Below are 17,088 nucleotides of genomic sequence, written 5' to 3'. Positions count from 1 at the left end.
GAGTCAGAGCTTAGGGATACTAGCTCTGGACTTCAATATAGTTGGCTCAAATCCGTGCTCTGGCACTTACTAGCATTGTAAATGCATGTCTCTGTTTCCTCATCTGTAGAGCAGTGTTAATGCCAGCACTTGGTGCTTTGTTGAGCAATAGCCAGCCATAATATTGATAATCTTCACTTATTTTCCAGAGAACTTTGGCAAATTATATGCATTCATATATGTGCATTATGTGCCTTGAGTGCTGTTTGAGATGCAGTCCTATTTGAATAGCAGTGAAAGATTCTGAACAGATTAACAGTGAGGAAGTCTGGTGAGATAGAAAACTCCGTTTACCAGCTGCATAAGCTTAAGCAGATTACTTGGCCTCTCTGAGCCTCAGTTGTCCCATCTCCGAAATGGGCCTGATATAATAATGACAAGTGGAATAACTTAACCGAAAAATAAGTCAGTTAAAGACAAAATAAAGAAGGGAAAATTATAGCTCTTTGTGAGGATCATGGGCCTTTTATTTATTTTTTTTTTTTTAATTTTTTTTTTCAACGTTTTTATTTATTTTTGGGACAGAGAGAGACAGAGCATGAATTGGGGAGGGGCAGAGAGAGAGGGAGACACAGAATCGGAAACAGGCTCCAGGCTCTGAGCCATCAGCCCAGAGCCCGACGCGGGGCTCGAACTCACGGACCGCGAGATCGTGACCTGGCTGAAGTCGGACGCTTAACCGACTGCGCCACCCAGGCGCCCCATCATGGGCCTTTTAAATGAAGCTATAATCTTCCTCCCCTCAAAAAATACATACTCATTGGGGTACCTGGGTGGTTCAGTCAGTTAAGTGTCAGACCCTTGATTTCAGCTCAGGTCATGATCTCATGGTTCGTGAGATCGAGCCCCGAGCCGGGCTCTGCACTGACGGTGTGGATCCTGCTTGGTATTCTCTCTCCCTCTCTCTCTGCCCCTGCCCCTGCTCTCTCTCCCTCCCTCTTCCTCCCTCTCTCTCTCTCTCTCTCTCAAAATAAATAAACATTTAAAAAATTGCATACTCATAACCACATACACGATTCTATATTCAATTTCAGGTGTGCATAGATCAAGCTAAACTCCCCTACTAAAACAAGCAAAAGTAGAGGGGACACCAAGCCTCTAAATTGAGCGCATTGTCAAAACAGGTTGTGGGATTTGCCCGCAAGGTTTCTGGCAGATAAAGGGGAGAGAGGAAGAAAAGGTATGCATTCCATAGTTTGTGTGTTTAACAAGAGAATGCAGAGACAAAATGCTTCTTGTATTCAAACTCAACTGTGCTTTTCCTAAGAGTTCAATATACCATATGATTTGCTTTTTGTTTCTGTATTTTTGTTTGAGTAGAGTCATTTGGGTTCCTGGATATAATGTTAATAGAGTTTCCTCAAATTACAAAAATAAACGAATGAATAAGTTGAGAGAGTGGCTAGCGTCACGGTACGGAAGACAAAAATGGAAGGTTTTTCTTTATCGTTTTCTGAAACCCTTACTCATCCCCCTTTTCTGCTAACAGGCAATGTGGCTATGCAAAGATTTCTTATTTGTATTTTCACTGATGCAACTGCAGGTTTTGAATCACTGATAGTCTTTGCATAAAGACTAAAACAATAACAGCATAATTAGAATACATTGTATACAGTCGACTCTGGTTTCATTTTGCCCCAGCTCTGTATTTATGATAAATCACTAAACACTAACACTCTTTAGGGAGGGTGATTTTGGGTCTCGTCTCTCCATTGAGCAAAAACAGTGCCTGTGACGAGAGTCTGAATTTCAATTCTGCAAGTGTACAGTTGAACTGAATAATACTTGGCACAATGCAGTGCACAACCGAGCCACTAAATGGCTGATTTACTAAATTATTATTAGATGAGCCCTTGCTGTTCCAAATGAAAGTGCAGTCACTGTCTTCCTTCATGGTGTGTTCAAATTGTTCTGTGTTTAAATATTCAGCATGAGGCTAATGTGAACTGATGAACTGAGACTATAAACATTCACTTTCAATACAGATAGAGCGACAGAGATGCAACATATCATGTGGCCCACGGAGGTGAAAATGATTTATATTTAAGGATGTTGCTGCCTACTTCCATTACTTTAAGGTGCTCTTAATTAGCACAGTGTTGGAAATGACTAATTCCCATGTACAGGAAGAGCAGACTCGTGGAGGCTGAGATTTTTTCGCATGCCAGTGAAGGAGAAGCTACCAAAAGGATCTGTTGCCTGTGTAGTTTAGAATCTAGAGTTTTATTTGTGGCAGGCTGCACGGCACCAGCAGAGTAACATGTCTGCTGGAAGAACTGTGGTTTTTGACTTTCAGTGTTTCTTCTTGTCTCGACCCTCCCAAAGGGTCTACAGTCCATCCTCACTACCATCCATCCCTCTGCAATCCACATCCCTTACGATCCATGTCTACTACCCTACATGGGCACGGTGGCACCTCTACCCATCTCACCAGCTTCTTTGGTGACACCTGCTGGAATGAAGAACAACCCTTTGCTCTTTGGAAGAATATAACCCTTCTTCCCTCCTCCTCTTTGAGGGCAGTTATAGGCAAGCACTTAAAATACTGTGATCACTTACAGTAGATTAGAATTTTTTATTGGTGCCGTGTTGCCATAACAACATGAAGACAGCAGATGACTTAAGCTAAGCTTGCAAAGCAAAAGGCTGCTCATCTGGCAGTTAAAATGAATACAGTTCATTTCACAAGTTTCCCATATGGACTCTTAGTGTATGGTAATGAGGAGACCATATGGTGAGAGAAAATGCACTGAGAACAATTGGGTTCCACTGGCTGAGTGGGAAGTTGGGAGAGAAAACCCGGGTGAGAGATTCTGGTGTGTGTGTTCTCTGGGTTCAAGGTTTGCTTGAGGTTTGTTTTGGTTTTTGTTTGGGATAGTTGTTTTCCATAGGGGTTTTGCATTTCTTAATCTGCTCCTTAATATGTCAGCTGTGCAAAATGACAAACATCTTGCAAATTTTGCAATATCATTCATCACAAACTGTCAGCAGTGTTTGCAAATCTGACTTGCAAGATCTTTTAAATGTGTTGTTCTTAAAAGGCAACAGTACTAAGTTTTTAGACAAAGTGCAGGAAAATTTAAGCACTTCTGACAAGCAGAAACATTAACAGTAATCATTTTAAAAACACTCGCATCTTTTGCCTGCATGTTTAGCTGTAAATAATGCTAGAATGTATAAAAGCTTTAAAGTAAAAATGTAATAAATACTTTTTATTATGTTTCATAAAAAATAAAAAAATGCCATGAGCCCTGTGTATGCGTTATCTATACATGTGAACAGTATAGAGATGGATGGTTCCCACTCTCCTTACTACTAACCAGATTGGAGACCTGGGAGGACAGCTTGAAAAAAGCTCTAAAGTCAATTCTGTACTATACATGCTTCATAAAAGATGAATATAAATGCATTAGTTAGACACGGTGAGCTAAATTAGAAGGTCAGGCAGGGCTGGGAGGGCTGAAAAATCACACAACCAATGAGTGTAATTACTCTTTTTTAAGTCTATTAAGTGGTGTTGTTCTATCAAGGCTCAGGGGTATAGGACATGAAGAACAAGATAAAGTAATGTGTATTTATTACTCCCACTGGATCAATTTACCAGATATTTTCAGCTCCATAAAGCAAAATACACAAATGCTGCCTTTGTTACTTTTCTCAAACTGCTTTATTTTCTCTAAAAGAAGGACTGGCTCTGGTAGAGAAACTTTTGCCCCACGGAGGTCCCCATGCCAACCCCCTTCAGTGGGATGATGCGAGAAAGCTGGCAAGAGTTTAAGTAGGATGGAGGAGAGGTGTAGGCGAGGAATAGGAGACCGGAGCTAATCACCTCAAGACAGAATTATTTGGGTTTCCAGATCCAAAGGAAAAGCGGGAATATGATGCAATGGTGACAGTGAGGCAGTCAAGCCGAAGGACTCGAATTTTAGTCTTCCCACTTGTTAGCTGTGGAGTCGGGCAAGTCGCCAGCCCTCTGGGCCTCTGGCTCCTGTGGAGTGGGGAGTCCCTGCCTTGCAGGGCCTGTGGCCTCTGCATACTGGAGTCTTGCTAGATACCAGAGAGGCCTCCTCGCCTAAATTATCTCACCAATGCCCAACAGCAACCATGCGTTGAGGAAGAGAAAACAGGCTGGAAAGGCTGAGTCACTGCACAGAGCAGTGGATCTGGTTTGCCAACTCCATATCTGTCTGAGCTGAGAGCTCACTCTCTCGGCCTCTGTGCTCTTTGAACACCTTGATAGAGCAGTGCCCGGCACACCTTGGGCATGAAGTGACACTACGTGCTCCCTGGGACTCACTGGCAACACACAGAATGCCGGTGAGGTTTGGTCCACTCTCCACGCCTCTGTGCTAATGCTCACTGCCCACTCAGGAAGACAACTAATACACTGAAAGAGGGTGGAGACACCGCTGGCCTTCAAAACAGAGAGAACTCCTTGTTCAGTGCTTCTGGATTGCGTCATAAATGCCTGCATCTCACGGTCTCTGACTGGCCACAGTCCCCATCCCCTCACCGCCACATTACATGAAGAGTCAACCTTCACCCCAAAGTCCATCACGTGTTCTTCTCCCTCCTGCCAGGATCCAGAGAGGGAGGCAAGTTTGTATGAAACAGAACAGAACGGTTCCATTTAAAATCTTAGTCCACCTTTCTCCCTGGGCATCTGGAAAAGGAAACCAAATAACACCTGGACTTAGGATACTTATACTGTTTTAAATGTGTGCGTACAGCCACTATCACTAATGGTGACTTTCAGGAACAAAATAGTTGACAGAGAAGGGTTCATCTTGCTCCTGTTTTCTCATTTGGTAAATGGGAATGATGTCTATTTTCCCGACTTCTCTCATAAGAGGGGCTCCAATAAAACAAAACATGTACAAGTTCTTTGAAAAAGCACAAGCCAGTATACAAAGGCATATTATTACGGAAAGCTGTCTGCTTGGTCTTTGGAGCAGTTTCATTTGACAGAATATGTGGGTGGTTGTATGAATCTAGCTTTGTCTATTCACAAACACATGGGTTTAATAAAGTGCAGTTTGTTTTTTAAGGTGTGTGGTCCATGGCTCACTGAAACACTCCTGTTTGACAAACACTGACCATGATTCTAAGAAAGGCGGAGCCCGTTTTTATCCCCCTAACAATGGACAGCCTGAGTATAAATCTCCCAAGTCCACAGGAATACCTCGAGCTGGCTCCATCCACCACTTCCTGACCCTGCTCTTGAACTCTCCCTCCACCTTAACATTCAGAGCCAGGAGGACAGCCACTCTGGTCTGAGTCACACAGAGAACTTCCTGGGGCGGCTCCGGCCAGAGCCCTTGAGCAGTCAAGTGGCTAGATGCAGGCTGCGGAGTGTTTCCTCAGCACACAAATCCATTGTGTCCTGATTACTCCTCCCAAACCCAGGAAAAGAGGGCTGGGAACTTCACCATCAGGCCACCGGGGATGCAGTGACACGTGCCTGTGCTATTTGTTCAACATTTCTGAATGTGATGTGCAACTGTAAAAATGGTTTTAAAAGTACACAAAAATAAGCCCTATATGCCTATTTCTCTATTTCATTATGAATAAGAAAAGTACCTCCTGGCTTCTTTAGACCTCAACCATTAAATCAGATTTATCTTCCGTTTTTCAATAAATATTTACAGAGAAGCCACTGTGAGCCAGATAGCTGTGCTAGAGTGCATCCACAGGATTACTTCTTTTTGTCCTTACGTGATCCCCGGGAAGTCAGCGCGATTATTGTCCCCACTTTATAGATGAAGAAACTGAGGCACAGAAGATGAATCATACATTCAACTGCCACCAGGATTAAGATTTCCTGCTCTGCAGAGATTGGATGGAAGAGCCCTAAGAAGCAACAATCCCACTCTTACTCACCTGCAGATAATCATAGCTACCTTTTGTTGAGTGCTAAATAACTGGTTGAAATAACTATCAGAAAAAGTGGAAAATATTACCATTTCCATTTGATAGAGAAGGAAACTGAGGCACAGAGGCAAAGAAGTTGGGGGGGGGGGAAACAAGAATTTTGACCCCTGCTTCATAGCTAGGAAATGTCCTTGCTCCGAGTTCTACCCCTGCCAATCGGACTCTCCAGGTCCTTCAGCAGACTCTAGAGACATCAAATGCCACGTGTAAAGTGAAGACCGTCCCCAAAAGGAAAAATTAAGACAAGTCTGTCATTGTGCCCATGTCTTCTTTCTACCACTGAGACACCTCAGGCACTGACCACTGGGTGGACACACATCATTTATATCATTGTGGTATAAAATTACCAATTATAATCCCACAGGAAATGCATGGGAGCTAGGTTCTTGCTAGACAGAGGGCCTTGAAAGTAAATCTCTCCGAGGCATATCTATACTACAGACGGAGACTGCCGTTCACTAAGTCAGGTGAAAGAGAAGGATGTGTATGATGGAGGCCTGTTTCAAAGACAAGGATATGAACAGTCTGACATACCATATGGTTTCCTCCTGAGGTGAAACACTTTCAGTAAGGTCCACAACACTGGGCGGAAGCAAGGCTGTTCCCGGAAGCCAGAGCTAGAGACTGAGGCTGTGTGCTTCTTCCCCCAGGTCTAGGTAGAGAACTCCCATTCTTGCTGGTCACAGTTCTTCCTCTCTTCAGTCAGGTAGTGTCCCTCCTCTCCTCTACTGGCTCCTCTCATTTATGCAACAATTTGGGGGGGGGCACTTTTCTCCTGGGCAAGCTCTGTTCTGACAGGGTACCAGCCACACAGGTAGGATCTGACAGTAAGCCAATCCCCCGAAGAAGTTTGTTGAGCTAAGAAGGACGCCAACTTCATTTTTGTAAGTGTTTTATGAGGCAAAACAGACTCAGAAGTGACCTATCTCCAGCCTTATTCCAGCAAGGAGAGCACCTCTCATCTACTCATTGAATTTATAATAGTTTCCATTTGTGTAATAAATTAAACTTTATTTTGCTGTCAGTAAATGGTGAATGGTAGTTCCACTAATTCTGTATTTTGAACTTATTTAATTGTTCTCTATTCAGAGTCCTCACAGGACTTTGGATGCACTTTGGTTAAATGTATCTATTACTTCCTCTAGTGACTAGTTGTGTATAGCGATCTCTGTGACATAAGGCCCGTGTTCCTCAGGTACAGAGATGAGAATACCCCCACTATTGACAACAGGTACAGAATAGAAGTCAATATGTGAATTTCCTACTTTCTGTATTGGCAATCTCAGTGTATTGCTGCATGACATATACTACTCTTGAATTTTTGTTTAATTTCTCACACTTTTATATCTTATTTCCAATTAGGTAGGATGCCTCTGGAGGTAAAAGGCTCTGTCTTATTTGTCCAGTTGCAAGATCTACCAATATGTTTCTTTTGAGTTCTAGCTGCATTAGGGATAGGTATAAATCCTTACATAGGTAGAAAGCCAGTGTTCTCTTTCCTCTTAAGAATTGATATGATGCAATGATTAATAACCTGGACTTTGGAGCCAGGTTGTATAGATTTGAATCTCGGTTTAGCAATTTACATGTTTCTGACCTTGGGCAAATAATTTAACCTCTCCTTGCTTATTTTCTTCTCTAAAATAAAAATACCAACTCAGAGGGTTTTTGAAAGGAAGAAATGACATAATATATGTAAAAATAAGAATAACACTACCTGGCACATAAATGCTTGCTACTTTTATTATTGTTTACCTTATAGTACCAAACACACAAAAGACAAAAATGTTGCGTTGTTCACCTATGAGCTAATTTCATCAATAGCAAAGTTTTCTGCTAATCACCTAAGCTCAAGTCAAGTTACAGAGACTGTAACCCCAAAAAGAAGAATCCTGACCTTTGGCAAACGCTCGGGGTCGCCAGGGTGCCGAGGAATGACCTTCTGTAACCTCTGGAAACCATAATCGATGGTGGGTTCATTGAGCGCTGCAAGGAAGAAGTCACAGGATTAGAACAATTTCATTAAATAAAACAGAAACTAACACTGATGGCATGGAAACAACTAGAAGTCAGAAATTAATTTATACTTTTGAATTACATCACGAGATGATCAGATGCACAATCCCCTTGCTGAACATTTTCACTGTCTACTTCTGCTATTTACCATCGTAGGCAGGGACTCACTCAAAAGAACATTGGTAGGAACCTTAGTAACAACTCCTGAACTCAGCTCTTCTGGCCAAATTCTATATTGCTTACATAATCAAAAATAGAAAGTAAAATGGTATTTGATATGAAGTTTTAGGATCCACTAGCTAAAAGCTCAGGGCAAAATAAATACTCAAGGGCTTGTCTGAAGGTATCCACACATTATAAACAGCAGAATTGCAAGTACTTGCTTAACTGAAAAATCTGTAGTAGATCTCAGCACACCCCACAAGTCAATGCCTCTGTGGTGATTAAGCCTGCAAGAACGTGGTGAGGGGCAGGGAGATGAGATCTTCTCAGCATAGAAAACCTAGTCTATACTTGATAGAGTCTGCAAGGTGATAGGTGTTGAAAATGTCCTCGATACAACACCCTCACATCTAAAATGACAGACTCATTCACTAACATCAGTATTATTTCAGGAAAAAGACTAGCCTCTGTGGAGCACTAGCATAGAGCATATATATGGGTCTCCAAGAAAAATTCTTAAAAAGACTAAAAGAAGAACAAACCTATAATAATATTTGGAGACAATGGGCCTTATTGTACTCATATTGTCTACACTCTCTTCAAAGCCTCCTTAAATTAAGTGTGGTACGAAGTAGACTCTGGTCTATAATTTTCAAAATTCCTTCTCAAGGTATGAAATATCTTCAGCCTTCCTCACCTGACCAGGAAAAGATGGCAGCTCAGTCCTCTACCCACATCCCCCGTATCCTCTAAGTAATGGGTGGGTGGGAGGGTGGGTGTTTTTCTTCTTTTCTTTTTTAGTGTAACTAACGTTTTCAACCACATATTTTCTCCCACACCGAGTAAAAAGACAGTCTTTGTAGTTCTGACATTTAGCTATACATTAGAAAACAAGTTGCCACATGCTTTACTTAAAATGCATTTCCATTAACCTAAATTTCAAAAGTAAGATTCATACTACTACTAACTTTAAAAAACTGTATTAAATTCAAATAGGTCCCAAGGCTAATGGAAGCAATTTGTATACCAACCCAAACTGACTGGCCCACTTTTCAAAATACAGGTATGATAATCTTGTGGTTTTAAAAGGACATTTAAATTGAAAGACTGTGAATTTAGTACATAATTATACCAATAGAACCCTTTAACTTGTCAACTTGTAAATCTAAAAGGCTATCAATCATTTCTAAAGAGGAAATAAACCTTAAAATTCCTTGATTGACAGTGCTTACTTTTTATGTAGGGGGAAAAAAAAAAGGCAAAAAAAAAAAAAAAAGGCAAAAAAAAAAAAAAAAAAGCTGCGTAAAGTGGCCAGAAATCCATTTACAAAAGTACATTGTTTTACATAGGTGAGTAAAAAGCCAATAATTACACCTCCAAAAGACACATAAATCAGAGTAAGTACTTTTTCCTCACTTGTATATTTTAAGTTGGAGTGAACTTCAGGTAACTTTTTATTGAAAAGATTTTCCCAAATGCAATGCTTATTGAAGTTGTTAATAGAGTAGCATTTTCATTTAAGACAATGTAATCATTTTTACAAATATGAGATTTAGCCATCTTCTCCCCCTTTCCCCAGCTTCCAAACAGTAAACTTTCAACCCGTCTCTTGTGGAAATTAACTAAAATTATACCCAGGTGTACCAAATCTTTCTATCTATACTAGTATATGAGTTAAGGCACAATATTTATTATTCCTCCCATTTTATGAATTACTTTCTAAACCCTTGAGAAGAATTCTTTTTTCAAATTAGACATGTAGAGGAAAAAGCCATAGAACTCTTCATGCAGGGAAGCTGTTACTCGTAAAACCCATGGTATTTAATCAAGAAATGCATGAGAGGGACAGGAATGAGCACCTAGGTTTAAGATATATGTCACATCCATCCTCCACCCATATTACTAATTGCCATCCAAGATGTTTAACCATAAAAATAGCTTTAAACAATTAAGTGTATCATTTTAATATCTGAATTCTAATTCTTGTTTTTGTTTTTCAGGCTAAGCCACCAATAAAACTTGAATTGTTGATCTGTTCCTGCAGTTGTTTGCATAATGAATTGATTCCTACCGTGTCAAGAAACGGGTGATTGTTAAATGAATGAATGTCTGACATTATGAGGGGAGGATGTGTTTCTCTGTCCATACAGCCAACTCACAGCAGAATGACCAACACTTAGTATCTGCAGTTAAAAGAGCCAATTCAAATATCATATGGAACTAACAGCTAAAGAGCTGAGGAGAAGTCATTCTGCTGCCACAAAACGTAATTAAGATATATTAAACTCATTATTCAAGGGAAATAAGCATCTACTCTATGGAAGTATACTATGTGAAGGGATGTATTTCAGATAGTTAGATAAAGGCTTTTAATTTATTTCCCATGCCTTTATGACTTGCTCTACACTCACATGTTTCAATATATTAACCTGCCCTTAATTTAGGTATAGACCATTACAAGGTGTGGTCCAGTGCTATAGACAAAGACAGCATTAAAAATATGCAAGACAAAGCTCATTGTCTTAAATTCAAATGTGCCTGATGAGTTCTCTCATTGCATTGACTAGAGAAAAATAAAAAAAGGATTACTGAATGAGAAGGGTCATCTGATAAAGATTGTTACTTAAAACAAAACAAAGCCAAACCCCCTAAAAACAGATTAAGTGGCTAGGGAGGAGGATGGTAAAATCATGGCATACCCATGGGATGGAATATGATGCAGTCCTCAAAAGCAATGCTACGGGGAAAAAAAATTATTTACTGACAAATAATATACGGCTAGGTTAACAAGCAGATTACAGGAGCATATATACAATATGGTTACTTTTTAAAAAATGAACATACATAGAATAAAGAAAATATGTCTATATATAAACTGCTTAACAGTAGTTATTTCCAAAAAGTGGGTCTTAAAGTGCTTTTCTTCCTTCTCTTTGTGCTGTACATTCTCTGAATTTTCCACAATGAACATATATTACTTTTATAATCAGAGAAAAAGGTTAAGAGCAAGAGATTGTTGCCGAGATGGAATGTGACCTCCTTGTATAAAGTAATGACATAAGAAACTATGCCTTAAAAGGGGTCTGTATACCCTTTAATAACCTTGCATAGGTTATTACAGACTATAAGAAAAATAAGTAGTATACTTTTGGCCAGTTGTATAAATATGTGACTATTCATAAACTCTCTGAAAATCAACAGAGAGGGTAACGAGGAGGAATCATAAAGAATGGTATATTTATTTCATCAGTGGGGGTAGTCGTACCTTAGGGACATACGTCTACTCTGCAAGAATGTAATATAAAGTTAATCCTTCAACAAAGTGACCTCATTGTATTCAAGCACAGGGCTCAGGGGGCACCAGTAGAAACGGGACTAATCAATTTTCCCCCTAAAACTTAGGACAATCCTGAGAATCTAGTAGAGAAAGAAAGAAAAACTTAATTGGGCATAATTAACCACAAATAAAGAAGCATGAGCATCTTAGGTTGAAAAAAGAAAAACAGATGAAGCTATAAATGGCAACAGAAAGGCAAGGATGAGAGAGCATTTTGTGACTCCGCTTCCAAATACCTAGTCCATTTCTCTGAAAAGGGCTTCGGAGGGTGTCATCTGAAACCAGGCAGGGACAGTAGCAGAATAAGGGAGGCTCAGAGGTCTAGAAAAACCTGTAATCCCAAATTGAAAAAGCCCCAATTTTTAAATCATCACAGTAGGATGGGAACAATGTAGGCATCTGAAAAATTCCACATTATAGGAAATTCTCCATTGACTCAATCATCATTTTTAGTGCCCACCATGCATCCAGATGGCATTTGTAGGAATTAACTGTTTTGTGTCACAAAACCAAAAGCCCTTAAAAAACAAACTTTCTGAAAGAAATATGTCATCCAGCCCCAAAAGACTGATGAACTGGTCGGCATTTCAGGGGCATCAAAGTCATTACTTTCCAAAGAGTAAAAGTTAATTAAATAGTTAAAAAAAAAAATCAAACCCCTACATCTGGCCTTGTGTTGGAACTGTTTATAAATGGCTGTGGGGGCTGGCTTTCCCCGGTCTCACAATCTCAAACTCCCCCAGAGGAAATCAGTAACTTTCTATGCAGAACCAATCTAAGCAGAGCCCTTCTTTGGGCTTCAACTGAGGTCCTGGTCAAGACAGAACAGCTCTGATAATACAAAACTATTATTTACAGTGTCCAAGTGTTCATGCAGCATGAAATGCTATATGCAAAGAACATTTAAAATAATGCAATTAGATTTTATGCACCAATACTAATGACAAGATTACAAAATCCAGGGGCACCTGGGTGACTCAGGTGAACATCCATCTCTTGATTTTGGCTCAGGTCATGATCCCAGGGTCCTGGGACTGAGCCCTGTGTTGGGCTCTGCACTCAGCAGGGAGTCTGCTTGGGGTTCCCTCTCTCTCTCTCTCTCTTTCTCTTCTCTCTCTCTCCCTTTCTCCCTCTGCCTCCTCTCCCACTGATGTGCACACGTGCACATGCTCTCTCTCAAAAAAAAAAAATTACAAAATCCATTCAAAACATCTGTAATGAGTAAATTGTAACTAAATGCCATTTGTGGCCTTTTCATGCCTTTAGTCTTTTTTTAAATCCACTTCACACACATCAAGTAAGGAAATTCTCTCTAAGGGGATTTATTTGCAAATTAAAATTTTATAGTCAGGAAGGATGCATTCTCAGTTATGAAAACTGACTTTTCTCTTTTCAGAGTTTCTTTTTAGAGAAATCACTCCTCTGTCCTTCTGAACTTCTCGAATACTTAATTCCTGGAAACAATGGAAATGAGGGGCTGGAGAGCTGTGTTCCCAAACAGCACAGGAAAAGCTCTTTCGGTGCCATTCCAATGTTAGCGCAGAGTTCCCCTGCTTTTATAGCTCAGAGACTCGCTGCAGCGCTTTAACATATTTCTGGGGTTTTAATTTCCTTTTTTTAATGGTTGTGTGACATGATGTCATTTTGACTGGAAATAAAAAGAAATGCAGATATTAGGAAGGTAATATTTATATTCTATTGCCATTTAATGTCCAAACAAATATCTAGACTCTATGCCAAGTAATAAATAAAACCTCATAGCACAGGCAATGATAAAGCCAGCACCTGGGTCTCCGAGCTTCCCTGGTGACTACTCTATATTTGAACTAAAGGAGTAACAGCAGAGCATTTCCCTTCAAGGCAGATCCATTCTGGGCATGAGAGTTATTACATATGTGTTAGGCGAGCCTTTTTGTTCCATAATGGCCCCATTTTTCCCTCAGTCACTAAATTAACAACTAGAGGTAAACAATAAAACAGCAAGTTATCTTCACAAACCTATCTTGAAGACTGACTTTAAAATATATAAACCGAAAAATCAACCAGAAACCTAAACAAGAGCCAGAAATATGGTTAATGAAGAAATCTGTTGCATTTCCAGTCACTTAGATATTTCATTATCTTCCTAGATGTTTAGCGCATGAACAATATTTCGGTCTTCTCTTCTGTGGAAGTGAGGGACACACTCTTTAAGAAACCTAAAACCAAATCCCCTGCAAGCAGAGCCCTGCTTTCAATGTGAAATACTTTTACAACCCAGTTCCCTGCCTCAGGCGCCAGTCAGGTTCGGGAGAGGTTTGGGAAGAGGCTCACCGCGCTGCAGAAGCTGTAACTGAACCAGGAGGGTGTCAGGATGAAGCCAACATGGGCAGAATATACCAACATAGGAGCCAAAGGAAAATTTCCAAACTGGGTTTGAACACGCCCTGACTTCTTATTTGTAGTTTTCAAACTTCTCGATGTGTGGCAAAAAGTCTGAGACTCAAAAACCAAGCAAAGGAATTACTACTTCTCTCTCTCTACCAAAGGTACAATCAGAGGTACTAGTTGGCTTGTGTGGCTAAGTCCTTTCCACAAAGAGTGGGGCCAGGGGTACATACAAGATACAAACTGAAGAGAGAAAGTGAGGGGGCGGGGGGCGGGGGAAGCGGATCAAAGCCCAGGATGATGACGTGCTGGGGCTCCTGGAGAAAGAGCTGGAAGACCCTGAGGGCTGTCAGCTGGAATGCAAAGAGCTTATGTACCTTTAGAAATTAAGAACTCTTCCACAAGCAAGAGCAATCTAGAGCCGGAAGAAAGAGTTGAGCGACATACTTTTGTTTTTTTAAAATGGAAACAGCTTTAGTGTTTCTCGAAAAGTAATACATTCTTATTGTATAAAAAATACAAAAGAAACACAAAAAAGAGGAAAAAACAATACCCCATGATACTCCTATTCATATGTAACCACTACTTATATTAGTACCCACGCTTTCAGACATTTTCGCAATACTGTTTTATATAAATACAGATTATATACATATTTATATCCACCTCAATCTTTCCAGGGGTCATGGCATATTGCATTATATAGATGGCCATAATTTATGTAACAAATCCTCTGTTAATGGGGGTGTATGCTTCCCCCCCCAACCCCTGCAAATTTTCACTGATGTAAGAAGTACTATATTGAAAAATAGGAGAGATTCTTAGATAAAAGAATATGCACATTTTCAAGTCTTTTGATACATGTATTTCCTAACTATCCTTTACAAAATGTATACCAATTTACACTTAGACAGGTTACAACTAATTTTTAAGTTTTTACATCCTGAACCTCAGTTATTCTCTAAGTTATAAGGACCTCTGAAGACTTTTAATAGATGTTAATAATCATAATGATTACTTGTTGAGGTGTCATTTTAAACATACCCTGAGGTCACATAATACTGTTTTCCCAGTAATATCAAGTGCTTTATAGACATTATCTCAGTGATTCCTTCAATATGCTGTGCCATAAATGTCAAAAATCATCACTCCCAATTGGGATTTGAGAAACTGAGGCACAGACAGTGCTAACTGTATAAATCAGAACAAAAGCCTCGGTGCTTTACTTACTCTTCCAGGATGACTACTTTATTTTAATATTAATGAATCCCAATTTGCAACATATTGACAAGTTCTGCTAGCAAATCCATTAAATGGCTTCTTTGTCACTCAGTATCTGTGAAATGGAAACCTGCCCCGAGGAAGAACCCTTATGCACAGACCCCTGACTTTGTACAGGTGAGCAAGTCACTTAGCCTGACTTGGCCACTTATGACTCAGCCATCGACAAACACGAACCCTCTCGGGGGAGACCACCCTCGTATTTGAAACTTTTCCCACAAATGACCAAAAAGCTGAGTTTTCTGTCATGTTTGAGTTGGGCTCTCAAAGGTTGATTTGTCCTTTGGGAAAAAGAGAACACAGAATGCAGTTAAGATACATAAAACCCACTAATTTCATGTCACAACCAGTTGGTATTTTCTAGATGATTCTTGGCGAGAAGTCACTGGCAGAAGTGGAACAACTCTCCATAAACAGACCCCCTTATCACCCTGGAGGGTTAAGCTCTGTCTAAAATGGGAAGTAGGTGAATGTACAATAATTAGGGAAAACTGTACTGCTCTCTAATTGTAATAAAGTTGATGAGAAAAGTTGCCCCTGTTATTGCATATGATGTGCTCTGAACAGCTTGGCCTTTCAGGAGTCTTAATTTAGATTTCCAAATTTGATACAAGTTTAAAACTAGAATTAAATCCCTCAAGCAAACAGAAGCTTAAAGATCTTCATGATTTTTTTTTTTTGCCTTTCAATCCTTTTCACTTTATGATTTAAAAAAAAAAAAAAAAAGATCATTCGTGATTAGGTTTCCAAAGCCAGATTTGCTCATTTGAACTAGAAGAGAAGGATGATTTTCACCATGTAATTGATGATGGTGTTTAAGTATTGAAAGCCAACACAGTCTGTCTTTCTTAGCATTTAAGGATAAATCTATAATTTTCTTCCCGACTGGCATATCTTCTGATATAACAGGAGTAATATTCCTTCTATAATTGTTCTTCAGATTTCTTTCCAAAGAGTTTTGACAATAACTGTTATCAAGGGGGTAAAATCACACAGCCTGTCTGATAAACATGTTTTCTTGCGTTCCCACCCCAGCGAGTGCTTGACACCGTAGTTTTATCATCCAGTGTGTGTTCAGAATGAGCTTAGAACAGCAATTGCCGGGAATAGGCAGGCGATAAACCGCATTGATTTAACACATCTTGTTTTCAATCATGCTTGGATTTTCTGAGCACGCATTTTTCCTGTACTCTGGCTTGTAGCTTTTATCTGACGAGCTGATCCCTTTTCACTGGAAAATGAAAAGGTCGCACAATAAGACACGGTTTACTGGAACTTGAACACGCACCAGGGAAAGTATTTTAGATAAATACTGTCAGACATAGTGGAGCTGAATTTCAACAACACAATTGCTAAACAACAATACTTATTACTCTCCTAGAACAAGCTACCAGTAACTTATGGCTCTCAGCAGGGAACAGCACCAAGTCTCGACTCCAAAGCTAAAAAACCCTTTTCTGAGCCCCGCACTAACCAAGCACAGAGTTCTGGGCTAAGGTCCTACTTGTGATTGTTAATATCATGGTTTTATGAGACAACTCAAAAAATTACTCCTACTGTTCACAGAGCTGCTTCCTCTAAACCGGTGGACAGGTTTCAGAAGAGCTGGATAATGATGTTATAGCAGGATTCTTTAGACAGATCGAGAGGGGAAAAAGTCCCAAGAAAAGTGACTCCAAATAATCCATTAATCCACTAATAAGACAGGAATAGGGATTAGAGGATTAACTGATTATTCGGTAGTATTTTAATAAGTTAAAGAGCACTTATAACAAGTATGTTACCAAGAGAGCTACAATGGCTTTGCAGATAAGCCTAGACGTTATCATCAGCCTACAGTCCAACTAAATGGCATCTTGATATAAAATAAATGAAGTCAGCCATTTTCAGTATTGACCTGACTTACATGATTATTATTGCTGTGCATCATTAGCTTCAGACTCAAGTCTCCTCTA

General features: G+C 39.8%; 1 protein-coding gene across 3 annotated transcripts in view; it reads right to left on the bottom strand.

The window, feature by feature from the left end:
- The window catches only part of EBF1 (EBF transcription factor 1), a 390,645-nt gene that overhangs the window by 25,750 nt on the left and 347,807 nt on the right, over positions 1 to 17,088 (bottom strand). For all 3 annotated transcript variants that reach the window (XM_047091804.1, XM_047091811.1, XM_047091820.1), the window contains exon 11: positions 7,868 to 7,956. In XM_047091804.1, coding sequence (XP_046947760.1) covers positions 7,868 to 7,956 — 89 coding nt within the window. The remainder of the gene's footprint in view (positions 1 to 7,867; positions 7,957 to 17,088) is intronic.

The sequence above is a fragment of the Lynx rufus genome, unplaced genomic scaffold (assembly GCF_022079265.1).
Source record: "Lynx rufus isolate CCGP_SWC_20201006 ecotype Redwood Valley unplaced genomic scaffold, mLynRuf1.p SCAF_1, whole genome shotgun sequence".
NCBI classification, from domain to species: Eukaryota; Metazoa; Chordata; class Mammalia; order Carnivora; family Felidae; genus Lynx; species Lynx rufus.
The sequence above is the reverse complement of the archived record's forward strand: the minus strand, read 5'-3'. Positions and strand labels throughout refer to the sequence as shown.